Source organism: Monodon monoceros, unplaced genomic scaffold (assembly GCF_005190385.1).
Source record: "Monodon monoceros isolate NGI ecotype Baffin Bay Population unplaced genomic scaffold, NGI_Narwhal_1 Super_Scaffold_2, whole genome shotgun sequence".
NCBI lineage: Eukaryota > Metazoa > Chordata > Mammalia > Artiodactyla > Monodontidae > Monodon > Monodon monoceros.
In genome coordinates, this window is record NW_021703776.1 from 25,457,542 (window position 1) to 25,480,647 (window position 23,106).

General features: G+C 39.2%; 1 protein-coding gene across 1 annotated transcript in view; it reads right to left on the reverse strand.

Moving 5' to 3' along the window:
* PCLO (piccolo presynaptic cytomatrix protein) overlaps positions 1-23,106 on the reverse strand; it is a 364,389-nt gene that overhangs the window by 148,540 nt on the left and 192,743 nt on the right. Inside the window, 3 exon segments of the mRNA XM_029232881.1 lie at positions 9,596-11,610; positions 11,979-13,884; positions 13,887-17,060. Coding sequence (XP_029088714.1) covers positions 9,596-11,610; positions 11,979-13,884; positions 13,887-17,060 — 7,095 coding nt within the window.

Below are 23,106 nucleotides of genomic sequence, written 5' to 3' on the forward strand. Positions count from 1 at the left end.
GGAGAGAGGGTGAGTATAATCACTTTTAGCTTCAACTCTTCTAATGTTACTGTTTACTCCCTCATAGGGGTTATTTACTGTTCTTCACAAAGTTAAGCTTTTATTTGTCATCTTATAAAATTTTTTCAACCAAAATAAATAGAGATAGCAGTTCTATAATTTAGCTTAAAGATTTCTTACACTGTGCTCAACCATCGCTTTTCTCAACTGTTTTAATTGGAATCTCTAGCAAACTGTTCTTAAGGAGAAAAAAAGAGATAAAAATTCCCTTTGTTGTTTAAAGCTTTAGACTAAGTTACCTCAGTTTATTTAGCCAGTTCATTTCAGGCTCAATTTACCTCACTATACTTGTTCTGGTGCTTTCCTAATTCAAACTCTACACATAAGTCAAGATACAGAAGAGGACCAAAAAGAAAATCCTGTTAAGTAGAAGAAATTCATTTGCTACAAACGGAATTAATATTGGGTGGGTATGGAGGTGCAAAGAACACTGACCTGGACTTCAGATTTCTCATCTTTCAAATATGTAATAAAATAAATATAAAACCTACAGAAAAGAAATGGTTTGGATCTCTACCAAGCAACTGAATTTGAAACTATTTTATTAGTTATATAAGGCTATAAAAGTATTAACTACTTATGTATAGATGTATATGTATAGGCAAATATGTCTATTACAAACATGTATTTTTATGTTGAACATAGTGATAAGAAAAAGTAAAGCAACTAGTGGAATACATTTTGATGCCACTATGTACATTATACCTCAAAACTTTTCCAAATTTTTATATCACAATCAGTTGCTTGTTATTTTATTTCAGTAATAGCACATGTGGCAGATTATAGAATCCTAAATAAGTAGTAATTTTAAAAAACATAAACAGGGCTTCCCTGGTGGCGCAGTGGTTGGGAGTTCGCCTGCCGATGCAGGGGACATGGGTTCGTGCCCCGGTCCGGGAAGATCCCACATGCTGCGGAGTGGCTGGGCCCGTGAGCCATGTCCGCTGAGCCTGCGCTCCGCAATGGGAGAGGCCACAACAGTGAGAGGCCCACGTATCGCAAAAAAAAAAACAAAAACAAAAAACAAAAACATAAACAAATATACAAAAGTGCATGTCCGTTTGTTGGGACGGGATGTATTTTCGAGAATATGTAGGTAGCTTTATGTAGAGTCAGTTTTAAACTGCACAACTGTTCAAAACAGGTAGTGTACTGAATTAAGAATATTATGATAAAATACTTAGGAAGCTAATAACTGTTAAATGATGCTCAGTGTTTTTAAACTGGGTCAGTAATAATCAATGCTCTATTAATTCAGAACTCCCCCGTGTTAAACTAGGAATTCCTAATATTTAGGGGTACATTTTCAGCAAAGGTCTTTCACTGAACATTAGGAACATACGTCTGTTTCTTATAATTATGTTTATTGGCATAGTTTGAAATGTTGACGTTGAGAAAAAATAACACAAATAATCTGATTTTTTTCCCCTTCAGTCTGAAAAGGCTTGCTTTGAAATTAATCCTTAGATACTGATTACAATGAAATAGCAGAGGTTACCTACTGAACACTAGATTGATGAGATCAATTTAAAAGTTTTCTGGTTTTCACTGACATTTGTCTACATGTATACATTCAATCTGATTTTTATCAGACCCTAATAATAATGACCATAAATTATTATTTTACTGCCATTTATTTTGAAAAACACTTTAACATACTATTTCCTATTTTATAATAAAATAGTATAATAATATATAATAATATCCAAGATTTTAATCATAAAGAAGAAATATGATAAGAAAAGTGTACTAGCAATGAAGAGGGTGTAAAAGCTATAGAAAAAAATGAGGCCTCACCTATTTAGAAAGTCAGTCTTTAATATATGAATACTTTTTCTCTCATATAGAGAGAAAAAAACAGCTTATTTCGTCAAAGTCAGTTTTAATAGACTGGTTTCTTATGTTGCTTTCCAAAGACAGTAATGAAAAACAACCCCTAAAAAATATTATTCTTCAAATCACACTTGGTTATCACGGTCATTATTTCTTAAATCTGTATATTCTGACAGAAATAAAATTGACAGAAATAAAATTTCTCAATTTAGGTTATGGAAATTACTCTCAGAAATAGACATTAAAGGGTTCTAAAAATCTTAAAAATAGCTATCAAAACAGCAATCAGTGAAGCAAAACACATTCTTGTAAAAATCAGCTCATGAATACCATCTGCTTTGCAATAGGATCCTGGCTTAAACTCTAGAACAAAAATACTTTAATAAGGAGTTTGTCTATTACTAAAAAAGCTCTAAAATTGTTCAACAGGTCTAAGGGTAGGAAAAACAGTTTTAACACTTGGCAGTTTATGTAATTTTAAGACCAGACAGAGGTGACAACATTTTAAATGTAGCTTATTTTAGTGCACAAAAGTGGCATGTATCATTATTGATAAAACGTGCTATTTCTTTTGATAGAAAAAAATCATTGCGTTTTTTTTAAAGACAGATAAATCTTGCATGATAAATCTAGTTCCAAACAAATCCTTTGAATTTACACTGCTATTTCTTCCAATGGCTATGACATTCTCTCCTGATTTTGTAGAGAACATGCTACATTAACCTCCCTTTTTTTTTTTTAATAACATTTTAACAATTTATTTGAGCAAAAATCCACTTGAGTCAGGCGGCATCCAATCTAGCAGATAGCAAGAAGCTCTGAAGAGCTGTACAAAATGAGTTTTACAGGCAGAGTTAAGTGGGAACAAGGAAGTTATACTTTGCAAAAAGAGTGAGTTTAACCTCCTTTCTTGACGTTTGTGATCATCTGGGGTCATGATGTAAACAGTTTCATTGTGTAAAAGAAAGAAAAAGAGCATGAGGAACACGTTTTGGTGCTCTGGTTTATGAAAGTTTCATAGGTGTGATGCTCGAGGTAATCCACAGACACACACAAAAATACTGGACTGAAATAAATTTGAGAAAGCGCATTGTCATCTGTTCAGCAAAAGAAGAAAAACACAGGGGAAAGCAGAAGGAAAAACTGTAACCCTGAACTACACAAGAAGTGTCGTACGGAGAATGAATAAGATTTTATTTATTTGTTTTGCTTTGTTTCTTTCTTTTTTTTTTTTTTTGCGGTACGCGGGCCTCTCACTGTTGTGGCCTCTCCCGTTGCGGAGCACAGGCTCCGGACGGGCAGGCTCAGCGGCCATGGCTCACGGGCCCAGCCGCTCCGTGGCATGTGGGATCCTCCCGGACCGGGGCACGAACCTGTGTCTCCTGCATCGGCAGGCGGACTCTCAACCACTGCGCCACCAGGGAAGCCCTGTTTCTGTTTTTTGTTTTAGGTGGGAGCAAGGAATTGGTGAATCACCCCCAAATTAAAAGCAGTTTGGTGGATAAAGCGGTCTGTTCACTAATTCATCAAATTAATTTACTGCTATAGAGAACCTACTGTGAACCAGGCATTGTTCTGGGCACTGGGGATATAGCAGTGAATATAATTAACAAAAATCCTCACCCATAAATTCTGGTTGGGGAAGAAAGACAATACATGAAATTATAAAGGAACAGACATAGTACTTTTGATAATAATATGTGATATGGAGAAAAATCAAGAAAGGCATAAGGATAGAGCGTTAGAAAGGTGAGTGGTTTTCATTTGGTCAGTCGGTAAAGGCCTTATTACCTAAAAGAATAACTTTAGAATGGTTATAAAGAACAGGAATCTAAAATTTCTAGAGAAGCACCATTATATACTTCATAGACCATGAAAGGTACACAGTTACTGGGAGATTTGAAATTTTTTTCTACTAACCAATAAGGTAAAGCTCTTTAATGACAGTCAGCAAATTTCTGCTGAGGAAATACAGAAACTGCCAAATGTACCCCCCCACCCCCCACCGTGAGGAAAGGGAATTAACAGAATATCTACAATTGCCAGACTTAGTGATGGGAAGGTAGTGTTACTTTCATTCAATCATTACAAATGATTTGGTCACCCTCCACTAGTGTCCACTCATTTTTCATTATGTGACTTCCATAAAACATTTTAATTGAAGAAGTCCACTGATGAAAGTTAGAAAAAAATCTCTGTGTGCATACCATTTTTTCATTACAAAGCTTATTCCTTTCTGTGCTTTTACTAAATCATGATGAAAATACATTATTTTCAAGTGGTATCTAAGTAGCAAGCTCAGCCCCATGGGAAGGAATAAATTCTAAATTTACTTTAGTTGTATCTCTTGGGAATTTTCCTGGGGAGCAATCAGAAGAACTCAAGTAAAAACGTGGTAATTTTTTCCATCTTTACTCAGAGTTAAAATTTTCTATTTGTAAAAGGAAGCAGACCACAAGATAAAAGTGTTTGGTTATATAAAGTTGTCAAAAATAGAATCTGGCTTTGGGGCTGTGACTTTGATACCAGAGTGATAAGGTCTAGAAAAGAGATATAGCTCACCTCTTACAGACACAGGGGAATATTACATAACTCAATAAAATGATCTCTGATAACTCCCTGCACCACTTATGCCCACTCTGTATTATTTTATGATTTTATGTTAATTAGTGCTAATTTAACCAATTAAATCTATGAGATATCTTAGGGCTAAGCATGAACTCAAAGTGTCAGGGAAAGACTAACCAGATGATATAGACTCCTGCCTTGAAATTTGTGTGTCAAAGGTGTAACCACAGTTCCATGATGGAAAAACTCTATCAGAGTTAAAGGATCTCAGATAGTTGGATTCCTATAGAGTAGGAATGGAATAAATTTAAATCTCTGATGTTTAAAATTGCAGAATTAAGACAAATGTTTGGAAACTCCAGGAAGAGAGATTTTACCCATATGGAAGAACCTTGTAATAATGAAAGCTCTCCAAAAAGCTTGGGAAATAGTTACTAAGAAAAAAATAACTGAGTATGGAAAGAGGACCAAATGCAGACAAAGCAACAAACCATAAAAACAGTCTGGGCTTCCCTGGTGGCGCAGTGGTTGAGAGTCCGCCTGCCGATGCAGGGGACGTGGGTTCGTGCCCCGGTCCGGGAAGATCCCACATGCTGTGGAGCGGCTGGGCCCGTGAGCCATGGCCACTGAGTCTGCGTGTCCGAAGCCTGTGCTCCGCAATGGGAGAGGCCACAACAGTGAGAGGCCCGCGTACAGCAAACAAACAAAATCATACAAACAAAAAAACAGTCTTCATTTGCCTATGAACAAACAAAAAGGGCAATATAGTGCTTTGATGTGTGTTATGGGTTAAAAAAAAAAAAAAAAGTCTGTTGGAAGTCCTGATACTTAGTACCTCAGAATGTGAAACTACTCAGACACAGGACCTTTACAGGTAAGCAAGTTAAAACAGGTCTTTAGTGTTGACCTAATCAATAGGACGGGTGTCCTTATAAAGAGGGGAACTTTGGACATAGAGACAGACACACAGAGAGGGAAGACAATGTAAAGAGACACAGGGAGACCACCAACTACAAGCCAAGGAACGCTGGAGGCTAGCAGAAGCTACAAGAGAGGCCTGCAACAGCCCTCAGAAAGAACCAACTCTGCTCGCACCTTGATTTTGGACTTCTAACCTCTAGAACTGTGACAATACATTTGTGTGGTTTAAGCTACCTGGTTTGCGGTACTTTGTTATGAGAGCCCTAGCAAACAAATACGATACTTGGGCAAGAAGAACAAAATGATCCCAGTGGTGGGAGGTCAAGCATGAACTCTGCTTCATCCTGTATGTTACCACGGTGTCTGGAAAAGAGCAATGGATGGATGAATGAGATAATGAGTGAATGTAAGCAAGAATAAGTTAAAAAATGAATAAACCTGATGGGGATTTAAATTGGATTTTTTGGGAGAGCAGAGGAAATGACAAGATAGAAAGACAACAAGGGGCTTCCCTCGTGGCGCAGTGGTTGACAGTCTGCCTGCCGATGCAGGGGACGCGGGTTCGTGCTCCGGTCTGGGAAGATCCCACATGCCGCGGAGCGGCTGGGCCCGTGAGCCATGGCCGCTGAGCCTGTGCATCCGGAGCCTGTGCTCCGCAGCGGGAGAGGCCACAACAGTGAGAGGCCCGCGTACCGCAAAAAAAAAAAAAAAAAGACAACAAGCATGGTACTGAGTTAGCGAGAAGAATCAGAAAATGTCCCATAAGCCTCAGAAGAGACTAACAAAGAATAACTGTCAGGCGCCAAGTTTAACATTTTAACCCTGGCCAGGTCACTGGTTTATTAAAGAACCATGATAAAGGCACTAGACTACTCTGGGCTTTGCTCCTTATCTGTAAGGTGGCTGGACTAATAGCTAAATGCTATTTAACTTGTGCTCAGTTGTTTCAAATATCTATTCCATAACATCTTACAGAAAAACCCAGATGAACTTTTTGGTCAACCCAATACATAAAAATAAACGAAGTGGAACTGACACTTTAAGCAAAGGAGGTATCAGTTTAGATTCTCAACAGGACTTGCTAGGATGGGTCTAGATTGTGGCAATGAAAAGGTCAGCAGCCAGAGTCTTTTAATGCATGTCTTAACCCATTGCTTCTATGCTTATAATCCTTCCTTTAATACATTTATTCAATAAATATTGAAGGTCTGCTTTGTGCCAGGTGCTCTTCTAGGCTCTTGGGACTACAGAGGCAAACAAAGTAAGATTCATGATCTTGTAGAGGTTATGATCTACTGGAGAAGGAAGATGATATTTGATTAAATATATATTAATAAGTAATACACACAAATTTAGAGGGTGCAGGGATTCATGCTGATAGACATTTAGAGAGTGAGAGCTTCTTTGTGGAAGTGAAATTTAAGCAGAAACCTGTACACAGGAGCGAGCCAGGCAAAGATCTGGGGAGAGAGAGATCCCAACAGGGGTCCTGGGTGGGGATGAGGTTGGCACATCCAAAGAAAGGCAAGGTCAGTGGTTGGAGCAGAGCGAGAAGGGGGGTAAATGTAGGAGTGACCAATGAGGTTGTGAGTTGGGATCACATGGGTCCTTGTTAAGAAATTTCTAATGTATCCTGATGAATCTGTTGAGAATCTACTGGAGAGTGTGTGACAAAATCTGACGTACACTTAGAAAATCACCCTAGGTGCAGTTCGGAGAATAAACTGTAAGGAAGGCAAGGGTGGTGAGGTCCATGGGCTAGGTAGGGCACAGGGTAAACAAAAAATGATGGTGGCTTGGTCTAAGCTCCCCACAGCCAAGGGAAGTAATCCAAACTTGAACTCAGCAAATCAGATCCCCTGGGACCTAGTCCTTCCTTATCTTTCCAGTTTCACTTATAGTAAACCCCTTCCTCCCCCTCTTTGCTTTATGTCTGTTCACCAGTCTGAACCTTTGCACATCTGTTTCCTCTATTTAGAATAACCTCCATTTTTCTCTTCATGGTCCAACAGAGATCTCACCTTCCTGTTTCAGAACCTCCTCTTTGAAACATTTCCTGGAACTTCCAGGAAGAGGAGAAGTTACTATAGAATCCCATATAATATAAAACTGATCTTTCATGCTGAATTACGAGTGTTACTATGTCGAACTGTATGGTGTAATTTTTTTTTCAATTTTATTGGTGTGAGAAAATTAATGATACAGAAATTATTGAGCTAAACTTAAACTCACAACACTATGAATATCACTTAGGTTATTCTTTTCAGTACAACTGACATTTAGTAATTCATGCTTATAATTGAGAAGCTCGTTTTAGTTTAAAACACTCAAAGAGTGTTTAGAAATTTGCCAAGAAATAAATTTAAAAATTCACATCTTAGAATCAGAGTATCTAAAGTGCTAAAACCATTGCCTGTATATAAAATGGTCTACCTTGTGTGTGCAGTAAAACAGTATTTTTGAGTCTGTGTACAATTATTCCATATTAAAGTATGCATTGAGTGTGACCAATTAGAAAAAAGGAACTACTGGATTGTGCTCCAAGGCTCAATACTCTTAGGATTTTTCAGGCTCAGAGTATTTGGTAATTCTGTTCAACTTCTCTTACGATTAGACAGTTAATCAGTATCGCTGGTACAATCAATAATACAACTTATATGACCCACTGTATCTTTCATTTTGTACTTCTAAATCCAAAGTGAATACTGCGAGGAAAAAATATTGACACCTGAATCTCTTCTATCCCAGAGCTCATCTGAATTAAGGCTATAGGGCCATACGTTAAGTAAATGATGAATACGCCAAGTGGAAAAGCCTGTTCTTTCTAATGACAGAAGCCTTGAATGTAACTTTAAAATACTGTATAAAAATGTATTTTCAAAGATTTCCAAGTAACTCTTTGGATGAGTTCATAGGGCACAGCTGTAAAAATAAATACCTATACATTATAGCCGAGTTAAAAATATTTTTTGCAATATATTTAATTCTAGAAACAGTTATACATTAAAACAAATCTCTGTAAACTGAATGAAATCTCAGTGCACCAGTGGTTCCCTGACTTAAAACAGTTATGACCTGTCCCCCACATAAACACAGTCACACACTGTTTGAGAAAGTCCGTAATAACAAAATGCCCCTACGAAACTAGAAGACTTGTAAGAATTTTTAATTTATTAATATGTCTATCAATATGCCTATATACCTAAAAATTGACTTACATATACTGACATATTTTTCAGCCCACAGCCAATGTTTAATGTATATGGGTTGCTGGCAACAGAGTGATATCTCAGAAAAACCTGTTTAGATGCTTCGGGGTTTGAAGATCTAGAGAGAGTTCAGAAACCAGCGCATGAGGGGAACTCTTAATCTGAACGTAAATCTAGTTTTAAATAGAACTATCAGATTTATCAATAACCTTCTGAAGAATTATATATTAGGTTTTCTTTAAGTAGGATACGCCTTCTTTTATACCTGATTACTAACATTTCTTATTTTCAGCTATAGAGATCTTCACGAATGTGTCCAACATACCTATATATGTTCTTTTCCCTTTGAAGCATATTTTTAAATAATTAAACTCTATTATTCAAAGGAACATTAAAAATTAATTTTTCCTCTGTAAGAACTAGGACTAAGGCTTATCTGAGGTAGATTAAGGAAGTTTCCAGAAACAAAATAAGCATGGATGAACTATGAAGATTATTTTACACTTTCTGCTCTAGAAATGCTCTCTCTGGAGCAACAAAGGTTAACATTCCGGAGGAAGGAAGAACAGACTGATTAAATGATCTCCACAGATCTTCCCACTAAAGAATCCCAGTATCCATGGGTTTAAATGTTTGGTCATCCTTTGCCTTATCTGTTTATCTTCAATGCTTATTCCATCATACTTGAATATGAATATTAACTGTACTCCCCAAAATCAGTCTACAATTGACACCTGGGAGATTTCAAGATTAGAACAAAATTTCAATCTCATTACATCATAATAACCTTCTCTCTCATTTTTGTCTCACATAATACGGTCTTTTTTTTGGTATTTCTACATGGATGTATACTTTTCTATCTTTTCCCCCAAATTTCTAATGAAATAGTCCTCACTGAAATTTAGAATTAGGCACCAGGAGCCTTTACTGCCTCCTAAAGTCTGCAAACACACAGTTAATATCAACTCATCCATTGTCTTCTAACTGAAAAGAAGCACTCTTACCGTGTAGCCCTCGGTATACTGAAAAGGAGCCCTGGAACTTTCGTCTGCTGTTGGACTCAGAGGCTTGGGGTCAGACATGGAGCGTTGCATCATCTTGGCTGTCTTAGGACTTGCTGGGGGAACTTTAGCCATATCGGGGTGCAGTACTTTCTGTGGACTTATATCATCAGGGAGGGGTTTCTCATAAGGTACAAAGGCTGATTCTAAGGCTTTGCCTGGTGAAAGTGGTGAGATGGGTGAATAAAGGACTTTTGGAGATTTGGGTGGGGAAGGAGCCAGCTGTAATGTGGAATCTGCCCGAAGGTGAGATGAATAACCGATCTCTAAAGGTGTTGGGCGTTTCTTGTCTTTGGGTGGAGATGTGGCACCCAGATATTGAGGACTCTGTGTGTCTGAATCTGCTTCTGTTTGACATCCTAAACTGCCCCCTTTGTAAGTCTTTTCTGGTGCTGAAATGTGTTTAATTATTTCTACCTTGGCATCCACGCGTGCCCGTATCGAAGGCGTTCTTATGGTTCCGACTGGTTCAGTTTGCACAGATATCTCTGCTACTGTTTGAACTGCTATACTGGAGACTTTGGAAAGGAGTTTGGCCTTGTCTGCCTCTGTAGTGCTGTCACCGTATTTCCCTACGCGAGCTTTTCTCCTTGATCTAGTAGGCATATCCCATTCATCCTGATCTTCATCATCCGTTTGGACGCTTGTATCGACACTCTTTTTAGTTCTCCTTCTCCTACTCACGTAACTCCGATCCGCTGACTCTTCATCGTCAGTTTGTACCCCGCTGTCCACTATCTTTTTAAAGCAGCGGGGATCATCTGCCAGATTTTCCCCCATCTCATCATAGTGGCCACGGACTTTAGCTCCAGAACTTCTCTTTTTGGGCTGCTTCTCCTCTTTTACAACCACGTCTGTCAGAGGTATTTCTGAAACAGTACTCAGGATGCCAGGTGGGGCAATGTACTGAGTAACCCCGTCCGACTGAACTGTGTACCATCCTTGGCTTTGTGGTATTTCAATCGCCACCACGGCAGAGGCTGTGGTGGTTGTATCTTCGGTCGCCCAAAACTGACCACCTTCTGGGGCAGCATACTGACCTTCCAGAATGGCCTGCTCTGTAGTGGTTTGTGGAGAAGCAGTTCCAGAAGGGTCATAGTTATACTGGTAGATCTGGCGGATCTTTTGCTCCTCGAGCTGCTGGTGAAGCTGTTGCTGCAGCTGCTGGATCTGCTCCAGCTGCAACTGTTGCTGTGCTAACGTCTCCTGTCTCATGATGAACTGGGCTTGCCGCTCCTCTTCTTGCTGATACAGGAGGTGCTGCTTCATTGACTGCAGCTCCTCCAGCTTTTTTTGAACCATGAGCTTTTCCTGTTCTCGGAACCTTTGAATTTCCTGCCGTTCCCACTCTAATTCCTCAGCAAAACGCTGCTGCTTAATTTTCTCCAGTTCCAAGAGCTCGCGCTCCAAGTCCAGTTGCTGTTGTTGCTTATCTTCTTCGGGGACGATTAAAAGCGCACTTTCCTCTCCCACCACTTCAGAAAAGACTTCAGATGCTGTGGTTAAAGTGGGAACCGAGTCCATCGTCTCAGCTGTCAGAGTTTCCATTGTGATAGTTTGCAAACTGGCATTGATATCAACACCAGTCACTGCAATGTCTGTTTCAGATGCCCCTGTTGTCAAGAAATATGATCTAGGCATTGGCTGGCTCTGGTGCAGGGCGGATAATGAAGTCACAGCGTCAGTTGTGTGCACACCAGACAAATCCCTCATGGTTTTGCTGAAAATGGAGCCAGGTTGTGTGGTGATAGCAAATGTGGAAGGAATTGGAGTTGCTACTGAAGAATAGACAACACCATTAGATGACCTCAAAACACTCCCCACACCATACTGAGGTCCTGGAGGTGGAGTCATTCTTGCTGTGGAATACTGTGGGGTACTAATCCCAACTCCTGAAATGACTTGTCGTGTTTCTGGATATGGACCTGTAGTCTTGCTTGAATAATCCATTACCTCACCTGAAACACAGGGTAGAGTTATAGTGCAGTTCCCAGAACGAATGATGCTTTTGGGGTTGGAAAGCCCACTCAGTCTTGAAGAACATAATGAACGGGACTGCATGCAAATCCACAGGCTAACCTACCTAGGTGCGGAATAAAAGCAATGTTGAACATGCAGGCACATGCAGGCGACTTTGCGTGGAACAGATTAAAAAAAAAAATGAAGAAACAAAAGCGCACATGTACTCCAAAATATGGTGCCAAAACATCCAAAGAAAGATGAAAAGTAACAAAATTGGGAAAGGGACCACATTGTCATCCTGAAATGAGATGAGGAACACCATAATGGTACTTCACGGAAAGGTCTGTTGCTACATCATACTGACCTGTAGTAATTCTCCCTGAAGTTAGATCTACTGCTGCATCAGTTCCTCCAGAATAATCAAAAGCATTCTTACTTTTATAGAAAAAATGTCCAGCTTCTGCTAAATTAGTGTCAGACATGGAAGGTTTCATTCCCCCAATCCCTCTATAACCATATGGCCCTGCTCGATCATATTGATAGTGATCATCCCTATAACCAAAACGATCCTCAGGAAGAGTCGTTGCAGGCTGCTGTGCCGTGCAGCTCCTTCCAAAAGGTAACTTATAAACCATATCACAGCACACAGCTCTTCTTCCTGCGGTCAGATCAACAGGTTTTTCATCATCTTCTATTATTTTGGTCACCACATTTGAAGTAGCTTCATCCATTGTTACAACAGTTCTATGAGACTTGGAGGTACTGAGATCCACTACTTCCCCATCAGTGATGCCCTGTGATGTGGTGCTATCAGTCCATCCATTTGTGACACCACCAGGAAGTGCAGTAATGGGTTTCATAAGAGCTGATGTCACTGGCTGTACAGAAGTGCTTAAAGATAAGTTTATTGGTGCTTCCTCCCTAACTGTAGGAAAGGCCTGGCCACTTGGTACCCTGCACGGGGGCTCTACATGCTTTGATGTAGTGAGCTGGAGTGGCATTGCTGTTGCACGTTCTAGACTCACTAGGGTTTCTGTGCCTGCGGTGTAACTTGCAGTAGCTGTGCACGTGACAACCGTCACTGTCTCAGTGACCAGGGATGTTGGAGTCACTCCTGATGAAGCTGCACTGAGATTTATAATAGAGGGCTGGACAGCACTAATTTGTCTCCCATACATTTCACTTACTGTGGTCTGCCTCTTCACATCCATCATGGAAGCAGAAAGATCCATACATTTTTCAGTTACTTTAACTTCTACTTTGGGTACTGTACGCAGATCAATAGCATCACCAACAAGTTGCAACGTGACATTTTCTTTATACTGTTGCTTCTCTAAATGGAGGTGATCTAGAGCAAGAGGCTCTGGAGGAATGGATATAGAGACGCTGCTGAGACCAGTACTAGCGATTGTACTTTTGGCTGTTGAAAACTCAGCCTTGGAAACTTCAGCTGGGAGAAACTGTGTAACTGAAGTTGGGGGCTCTTGAAATGAAGATAGTGTTGTGACAGGGATAGCAGAAAATGTCTCCAAAGCTCCTGAGATGTACAGGCTCTGTTGTGAAGAACTTGAAATTTCTGTAGCTTTCATAGGAGGAACTACAGAAAATACTGGCTCAATGGAAATCAGATCTTTGGGGGGTGATCCCAAGGGCCAGCTGGTAATAACTTGACTCCCTGAAGAATCTGTTGGAGTCCCAGGTTCAGATGGCAATGTGATAACCACATAAGTTTCCATGAGGGACTTGGAAAATCTTGGCGAGGACTTGTTAGAGTGAGGGGAAAGCGGAGAGGTAGGGGAAGGCAATTTATAATCTGCTGAAGTCACTAAATTTAATGTCATATTTGAAGTTATAGGTAGACCTGTTGGTTTGGGCTGCGTATCTGTTGGTTTTGCGGTAGTGACTGGAGGTTCAGGAACTGCTGGTTTAGGGGCAACCGGAGGTTTGCTTGGCTCAGGTCTATGTGTAAATACAAGTCCAGATGGAACTGAAGATGGCTTAGGGGGGACAGGAGGAGGTACAGAGGTACATATTTTTGTTATAGGTAACCCATTACTTCCTGGAGCAGCTGTGGTCTCCACTGTAGCAACAGAATCTACTAGAGGTGTAGCTGCAGTAGTTGCAGTAACTGGAGCTGGAACCGTTACCTTTTTTTTAGGATGAATAGTTGGTTTAGGTGAGGTTGGTGGAGGAAGAGGTGGGGGAGGAGGAGGGGGTGGAGGGGGAGGAGGGGGAGGGGGAGGAGGGGGGGGGGGGGGAGGGGGGGGGGAGGGGTATACAAAGAAAAACTTCGAAGGAATGGACGAGCTTTAGTTGGAAGACAGGAAATAGAAGGAGTGCCAGATGGCACCTGAGATGCAGGCTTTGCTGGACCAAAAATGTCTTCAGATAAAAAGCATGTCGTTGAAACCTGCTGCTTCATTGGAAGGGCTGTTAGAGAAGAAGGTGTCTGATCAAACACAGTTTCAGAGAGGCTAATTTTTGTTAGTTCGGCCTCCGACTCCTTCCTTGTATCTCTGTAAGCTTCCAAAACTTCCAGAATAATTCCATCCCCTGTTTCCTTCTTGGCTTTCTTCACTGGGTCTTTTTCAGATACAGATAAGTCAGTGGAAATAGTGTCAGCAATTAGCCCCTCAAGTTTAGTTCCTACAGATTCTATGAGAGAGGGTTCCCTATCAGATAAGGAAATCACAATGTGACCAGCACTAGTTCTACCATCTGGTATGGTCGGCCGATCTAAAGATATGTCTTCTGGATAGTCTATAATGCTGCCTGGGAAATACGTTGATGAAGAAATTTCCTCAGAATCTTCAAATTTAGTTACAATGTCCACTGGCTCAGTATAAGCTGTGGTTATGCTATCCAGGGTACTAATGGGCGAAGAGCTATCTGTGGTACAAACTGAAGAAACAGATGATGTGAGGGAGGGTGTGTCAGAGGGTGGGGCAGACGTAGCACTTTCTGAAGGCTCAGAGTAGGTCAAAATCAGTGACTCATGAGCAATTATCTCTTGAATTTCTCTTGTATAATCAGTCACATATTCATCCTCAATTTCTTCTGTTGAAAAATGTTGGGTTATTTTAACATCTGGGATGGAGAGTGTGGCACTGCTGGTCGAATCTGTAAGAGATACGCCTGAGAGAACACTTGATGTCAAAGATGCGTCAGGCACCCTGTCAAAGTCCACAGTAGATTCTGTCATATCATCCCTGATGGGGGGCTTGGTTGGGCTGGATCCAGGTGTTAATTGCATCTGTTGCCTTTTTATGAGTTCTTCGTAGGCAGCATCAGCATCTAATAACTGCTTTTCTTCACTGGTAGAAGTTACCATACTACCCAGATCCACAATCTCATGGCTTTCTGGGATGATAAAAGAGCTTGAAACAATGTCTTCTTGAGGCAAAACAGCATGTAAGCTTTCTAGCTCATAAAACTCTTTCTGAAGGTCTGTAATTTTCTGCATGGGATCTTCATAAATCTGTTCTGGAAGTCTTATTTTTTGCTCTCTCCCTCTCTGCTGTAAAAATCCATTTTCTTCTTCTTGCCTCATGAGCAGACTGCCATCAACGGAACCATTATATGTGTCCTCTACTAGAGATTCATAAATATAGTCCTCTATTAACATCCCACCGTACAAAGGCTCTTTTTCAAACATTTCGTCTCGTTCACTTGCAGCTGGAAAAGCTTTATATTTCTGGCTTTTATGCATCATTTCTTCATACATCTCCTCAGCGCTTTTTAATGCCTTTTGGCTACCTTCTTTCTGCATAATAGATTGCTCATCTGTCGGTGAGTATAAAGACACAGCTGTGGGCAATTTATAAACTTTTTGTACTTCGATTATCTTTTCTGGGCTTATTTCAAAGCCTTCTGGGTCTGACTCTATGCTAGGTGAATATTCAGAACAAGAAGATCGATGGAGCTCCTCCATTTCTGCAGCTTGACGTAATTCTTCTGTTGGAGACGCATCTTCGATGGGAGAGAGATTACTGGGTGGTGTCTTTGGTCTTTCTCTCCTTCTCTGAGCTCGAAGTTCATCTTTGTCTTTCTTTGATTTCTTACTAGAAGTCTTTCTTTGCTGCTGTTCTAATTCCCGTTGCTTTTCTTGCTCCTTCAATAATTCTTCTTCCTCTCTCAATTCTTCTTCCTCTGAAGAATCTTCAATCGTAGGTAAAAGAGGGCCATGCGATCTGTGCCGAGCTTTGCGTTGCTGTTTGCTCTCTCCTTTTTTGTGACTTGGGCTACTGTCGCTGTCCTCATCAAGTGACGAAACTGATGTAGGGGATGTGCCAGGAGTGAAGCTGGAAGCATGAAGACTAGAAGATCCTTCCCCCCTTGACCGATCTTCCGGAGAGTCTGTCAAGCTTTCCATTTCTAATTCTGGCTCTTCATCAAAGTACAAAGCTGTTTTTTTCTGTGATGACTCTGCAGAGTATTTATCTGCGATCGTGCTATTGAGTTCAATCGTTTTGAATCGACGTAGCCCTCCTCCTCCGGCAACTACAAGTTCTTCACTCTCCTGACTTTTAGTTTCTCTGTATTTAAGTTCAGGACTTTCATCAAAGGTCTCATCGTCTTCATCATGCCATGAATGGCGTCTCCCTGCATCATCATCAAAGCTTGCACTACTTTTTCGCATCAGTCGCCTGTGTTTCCCTGCCGTTCCTTTTCCCTTCCCTTTGGTTTCTTCCTTCTTCTGGCTTTCAGTACTACTACTAATCTCTTTGAGCTGGTTCCTAATGAACTCATCATCTTCAGAACCTGAAGCATCTTCATCAGCACTCATTTCTATGATTTGCTTTCGAATGAAGTCTTCCTCTTCACCTGATCCTTGACTATCTTCATGTTTATATTCATCGCTGCTTGATGAACCAACACTAGTTCTCCGTTTTCTTTGTGGAACAGGTGAGTTTTCACTTTCGCTACTGTCTTCAATTGAATCATAAGGCTGTCTTCTTGTAGGCAACTCATCAACAAATTCAGACTTTTCTTCATGGTCCTTTCTGGAAGGGATGTCTTGTTGGCTCTCTTTCTTAACAGTGTCTTTTTCTTCTTGAGTCTCTTTAAGCTCCTCTGAAACTGTAGATTCCAGTGTTTCGGCTAAACTCTGAGTTTTCTGTTGGTCCTTAGGCTGCTCAGAAGAAACCTCGTGGGGTTCTGTTTTCTTTTCTGACTTTTCTTCAAGTGTACTTGCCTGAGCTTCCAAAATGGATAGGACCATACTTTCTAACTTAGCCAAATCCGAGGGGCTGGATGGGCTGCTTTCTTGTGAAAAGGAGTCCTTTTTGAGTCCCTTGAGCAAATCCTTTTCGTCACTGGGAATAAGACTTGGAATTTCACCAAGCGAACTTGATATTCCGTCAGAAGAATATCCTGTGTCACTCAGACCTTGTGGGCTTTTTGGCTGCTGAATACTTGAAGTGTCTGATTTGTCATCTTCCTTTTCCTAGCAGGAAGGAAAAGATACAGGAAAACTTAACATGGTTAAACTAATAACATGGCCTCTCCATTACTCTCAAATAACTATTACAAACTGAGGAATAATTATAGGAATTTTTTCAACTATATAACAGTATTTTTTTAAAAAAATCTTTGAGCACAAAAAATAAAAGTGGTTGATACATATAAAGGTTAGTTTTCACTTAACTTAAGTTTAATTAAATGTCTATTCTCGATCACAATTGATTTTATTTCATCAATGTTGTATCCTTTTACATCTCAATACCATTTTTCTTCAAAAACATGATTATCTTTCTCGGTACATTTACTTTGGGAAAGAGTTCAAATGGTTGAAGAAAAATTTTAGTAAGTTTCCATTAACATAATTAATACTTTTGGATTATGAGGACAGGCAAACAAAGAATCAGAGGATGGGCACTGTACTTGCCTCCAAGTAGCATGGGATATTGAAAAATTTACTTAACAGAAACAAGTAGGTAACATGGCCACAGTATGATACTCATCTCACCTACCGCAAAGGACTTTTTTTTTTTTTTTTAAAGAGAGAGATTCGAACAAGGCATTGCCTTTTAAGTACACTTTGAAAGATGTAAAACACTATATTTTACTTGGTATGACTGTTAATATTATTATTCTGTATCACTTGAAATGAATGTTTAGAAAGCGTAAACTTTGAAGAAGCTATGACATAATTGGTCTGACTCAAGGTTTTAGAGAAAGAGAAATATCCAGTTATTATTTTTCTAGAGTTGTTAAATCACATTTATCTCCAGCAGCCCATCTCAAAGAAATTTAATAAATTTCTTAGAAATGTCTTCGGATTTTAAAATACTTGGAATTTTACCTTCACACTATTTCAAAGTCAGCTCCCTTCAACCAGCACAATAACTAACTTGTGAATGTGAACAGGGGCTTTCCAGGGAGCTGGGACACTTCAGAGACACATCAGTCTTAAACAACTGCTTTCTTTGGGCTGTGATGAGGCCATGCCAGCAGTTTGCTTTAAGAATCAGAGAGGCTTTAAGCGAAATTATGAAACAGAGACCTTTTTGCATAAATCCAAATTAAAAATACCTATGGGCAAAATGAAACCCAAGTGATCCAGTTAGTTTCCATGTTTTACAGAGAGTGTCAAAATAACCCCACAGCCCTATGGAATGAAGAGGTCAGAGGAAGAGTTGCAGGAGGACATGCTCTGTCTGACCCTGGCCTATGAGGCCACCTGGATTCTACTAAGTATGTATCTTGAACTAACAATCTTGATATTTTCAGTGGGTGTATGGCCATGGGTTTCTCCTACCTATCCACAGCTCGAATGAACAGATGTCAGGTTGCACAAAAAACAAATACCATGCAAACACCTCTTTCTTCCTTCTTTCCTGCCTTGTTCCTTCCCGTTCTCAAATATAAAAGTTGTTGGGTTGATACTCATTTTATATTCATGTCCATCTCAATATCTGTCTTTATTATGTATGGCTAAGGATGTATCTCGAGCATATAGGGTAAAATGCACATTATATGGTAAAATGCTTTTTGCTGAATTTACAACATGGCAATTCAGAAAGACAGTCGGATACATTCTTTACAACTGTCAGGCAAAAGCAATGAATACTCTCTGGTTTACTAAGAATTAACTTTCCTAGACCATTTCAGATGTCTTTCCAGAAAAGGATTACTTATCTGCTGTTGTGAGACTATAGTAGTTGGGTTGACAAGCACGCAACTAATTGGTTTGTTTCTCTTAAGAGCTACTAGACACAAGAAAAAAAAAAAACAGGTAAAGCAGTGTTCTCATAAAATATCTCTGGATGGTCACAGTGGAGGGATATTTCCACCTCCTCATATCCCACACAATACCAGCACAATATTTTGAGTCCAGTATGCTTTCTATGCCTTTCCTTGTCTGCCTTCCCACCCTTCACTAAATCACAGTAAATACCGTAACTACAGGGGTGGGGTACTAAGCTTCTTGTGGAAAAAAGGTCAAGAAAATGATCTTTCATAATCAAATTTTGATGGTGCCATTTGTGTTCTTTATTTTGAGTCTGCACATATTATAAAACATCACAATGTAATAAAATTATACATATAAGGAGGAAATGCAACTGCGGTTACATATAACAATTCACTGAGTATAATAAAGAATAAATTATAATTGTATACAATGAACTCTGAAGGTTCTACTGACATTTTACAAAAATAAGATTAGGATCAGACATACATAATGTAACAAAGAAAATTAAGGTACACTAGACAGAAGACTCAGACGCATAAACATCAAAATCCCTACCCTACAATCCCCCTTATGTGCCCTTCTGGATGTGTTCATGCTTTCCTGCTTTTCTCAGTGCTATGTTCTACCCACTTCTCCCTCTTGCCACTTTCTTCCTGGCCTCTTTCCTCTCCTCCTCATGGGATTCAATCATCATTTACCTATGATGATGCTGTGACGATTTTTCACCTAAATGACTTCCTCTCCATATTATAAGGTGGCAAAAGCCTGCAAAGATGTTGCCCTACAGGTTTGTGGGTCTAAGATAAAGTGTTTGGAGTGGTTAATAAGGAAATCAAGTTAGGTGACCAAAGGGCATCTGGCTGAACTGTTTAGAAGGAACAACTGGTCATGTACTTATTGTACCATGAGATATTGAAAAAATTCAAAATGTCAATTTTTGTCATACTAACTACCATGGGTATAAATTCCCCTGACAGAGGTGAGTGACCTTCTACTTCATTACTGTTAGCTTGTTAACTATCAGATCATATACCAACTAGCCCTTTTACCTCTTTAAGATACCTACACATTCCTCTTTTCACCTGCTGCTGCTAAAATTAAAAAAAAAAAAAAAGCTTTTCTTCATATACAGAGATCAGCATACTGAGGTGCTTATGTGTCCATCCATTTACCCTTTCTGCAGCTCTCCACTCTCATTTGTGAGATATCTGGGTGAAAGTTCTAGTGCAATTTGTTCCCATGCAGGTTAACTTGTCTCTCATAGATTTAACATCACAAACCCTTGCTTTATTGAATAACATTCCTTAACGAGGGAATAATTAGATCAAATAAGAAAGAGTAGCTGGCACTGAGAAGAATGTAAAACATAGCATGTAAGTTGGGTCTGGTTTTCACTATTCAAACTTCAAATGGATATCTGAAGTACTGTAACCTAGACGACTATATTCAAAGGATCCATGTGAGGGAGGCTTATATTCTTTCAAATTTCTAACTCCCTAGGACTAAAAGATTGGCAGTTTTCTCTCAGTTGCCCCCAAAATGTGCAGTTGCATACACATGGAATCTAAGAATAAAAAAAAATAAAAAGGGGCAGGACAGGAGTAAACACGTAGAGGTAGAGAATGGACTTGAGGACACGGGGAGGGGAAAGGGTAAGCTGGGATGAAGTGAGAGTGGCATGGACATATATACACTACCAAAGGTGAAATAGATAGCTAGCGGGAAGCAGCCGCATAGCACAGGGAGATCAGCTCGGTGCTTTGTGACCACCTAGAGGGGTGGGATACGGAGGGTGGGAGGGAGGGAGACGCAAGAGGGAAGAGATATGGGGATATGTGTATACATAGAGCTGATTCACTTTGTTATACAGCAGAAACTAACACAACATTGTAAAGCAATTATACTCCAATAAAGATGTTAAATTGAAAAAAATGTGAAGCTGTATGCTTATTTCTGAGAAAAATATTAAGCTATTTAGTAACATATTAAGAATTAATAAAATAGATTCAAATGATTCTTCCTAAAGTACATGCGTAGATTACATATATAACACATATATACATATGTGTTTAAATATCACTGAATTTTCTCATTTATGCATTATGTTCTTCATTTGAATAGATAGGAGTTGGAATTAATTATCCATTTAATATTTTATATGTAGTCCAAATACAACCTAGAATGACCTCCAAAATTATTACATAAGAATAAAATTACAGGCCTAGACCCCTTGCATGAGAATTTTGTTTGTCATCTTAGATTGAGGCAGTGAGTGGGAAGATCCATAATTTAAGCACTTTAAAAAAAAAAAAGCAATGTTATTTTTCAGGAACACATTTTACCTGATGAACACATTTTCCTTGTATTTTCCTAAGTACATTTAGCATTCAACTCTACTACACTGACTTTTATTTTTTTGTATGTATTGCAGTCTTCTCTATGTACAGAATTATGGTACTTGAGCCTTTCTAGTCTGTGTATATGAAACAAATCTTCAAAATTTTCAGAAACCAAGATTCATATTTTTTACTTACTAACCAAAAGCAGAAAGCACAGAATTCTTTTCTTTCCAATATTCCACTGCCATTTATTGACCTGAAGACCAGTCAGAGAGAGGCAGTGATGAATTGAGACCCGCTTGAAACCTTCCCATGGTGTCATATCTTGAGGCCTTCTCTAGTACCAAGACACCTGTGTACTGCCAAGCTTAGTTCTGCCCCTTTCACAGATATTGAAACTTTTAGCCTTCCATGTTGAAGGAAAACGGAAGGTTTTTAAAAACTAGCATTGGGGTTATGAACTGAATTCTTGGTTAAATATAAGACTGTACAAAGAAAGGAGGCAATATTAAGTTTTTGCCTAATGTCTCCCAAGTCATTTATATTAATGGGCCAGAGTAAAACAACAGATTAATAATCTTTAATCATTTATACAATGTTTGGGTCAAAATGGATTGCTAGTCTGAGTGTTCCAAGCACTGTAAACAAGATTAAATCCATAAGTTCACTGGGTCTGGAGATAAAAGCTGGATAGTTCCACATACATGGGAATCCTTTTCACTTCAGAAAACCTCATCATTTTCCATCCTATACAATTATGCTGCCTTTAGATACCATGGCTATATATAACTTGAATACTAACCCTGGGTCATTTTAACCATAAATAGAAGTTTATGCTAAAGGATGTTCACATTTTTTTTTTATCAAGAGAGCTATAACGTTTCAATGTAATATATCAAATGTAGGCAAGCAGTATTCTGTCTAAGTGTATAGGTAGAAAGAGAATTCTGTAGTGACGTACAATTTTAAAATATTAAACCAAAAAAGGAGAATGTACATTTCAAAATATTTATTATATTTCAGGATAAATTTTAATTCCATTCAACTAACACACTTTGAAAGACAGGAATGAGTGGAGAGACAAAATGATGTAGCAATAAAGAAATGTAAACAGTATACTATAATGATATGAATGACGCAAATGACAAATAAATGAATAAATAAAATAATATAAATATATAAACAAAGTAAAAAATCACACAAACTGGAAGCTGCTAAGGGAGATGAATACTTAAAATAATAAAAAGACAGCATCCTAAAGGTGTCACAGGGAAGAAGCATTCTGTGCAGTGTTTAGGAGCCCAGCCTTTATAAGCAGAACAGGGCTATAATCTGAGCTTTGCTGCTTCCCAGCCATGTGATCTTGGGCACAACAAATTTAGTTTCTCCCTCTTTAAAACAGATATAATATTTACCTCAACAACAAGTTGTGTGGATTAAATGATAACATAACCAACACAATGCCCAGAATACAGTAAGAGATAAATTGAATATTATTTTGATTTCAAACAAAAAGTAATCTAAAACGAATCAGCATAGGGTGTTCAGCAGTAGAAGTGACTGCCACCAGGGAGAAGAGTGGCCCAGACATCCAGGTGGGGTTTTTCTGATAGGATGCAACGCCAGTGCACAGGGAAGAAGTGACTGCAGATCCAGAGGGCAGAAAGCATAAGCCACCTTCGGGAATCGTACAAAGGCATACGCGGCTGGTTTTCTACCTCTCACTCATGGGGAATACTAGGTTGTTTGAAAGTTATAGTGGAACCATAGTCCAGAGGGCTGAGAAAGACAAGCTAGCTATTTAGACAGAAGTCCCGGTCGTGGGGTACAGAATCCTGGGCGGGTGTGCAAAATGTAAATATTTTTAGAAAGTATTCAGGATTTTTTTGTATTTTTAAACCCAAATAGAAATTACATTTTGCTAATATTTAATAAATAGATTGACATCAGTATTCTTT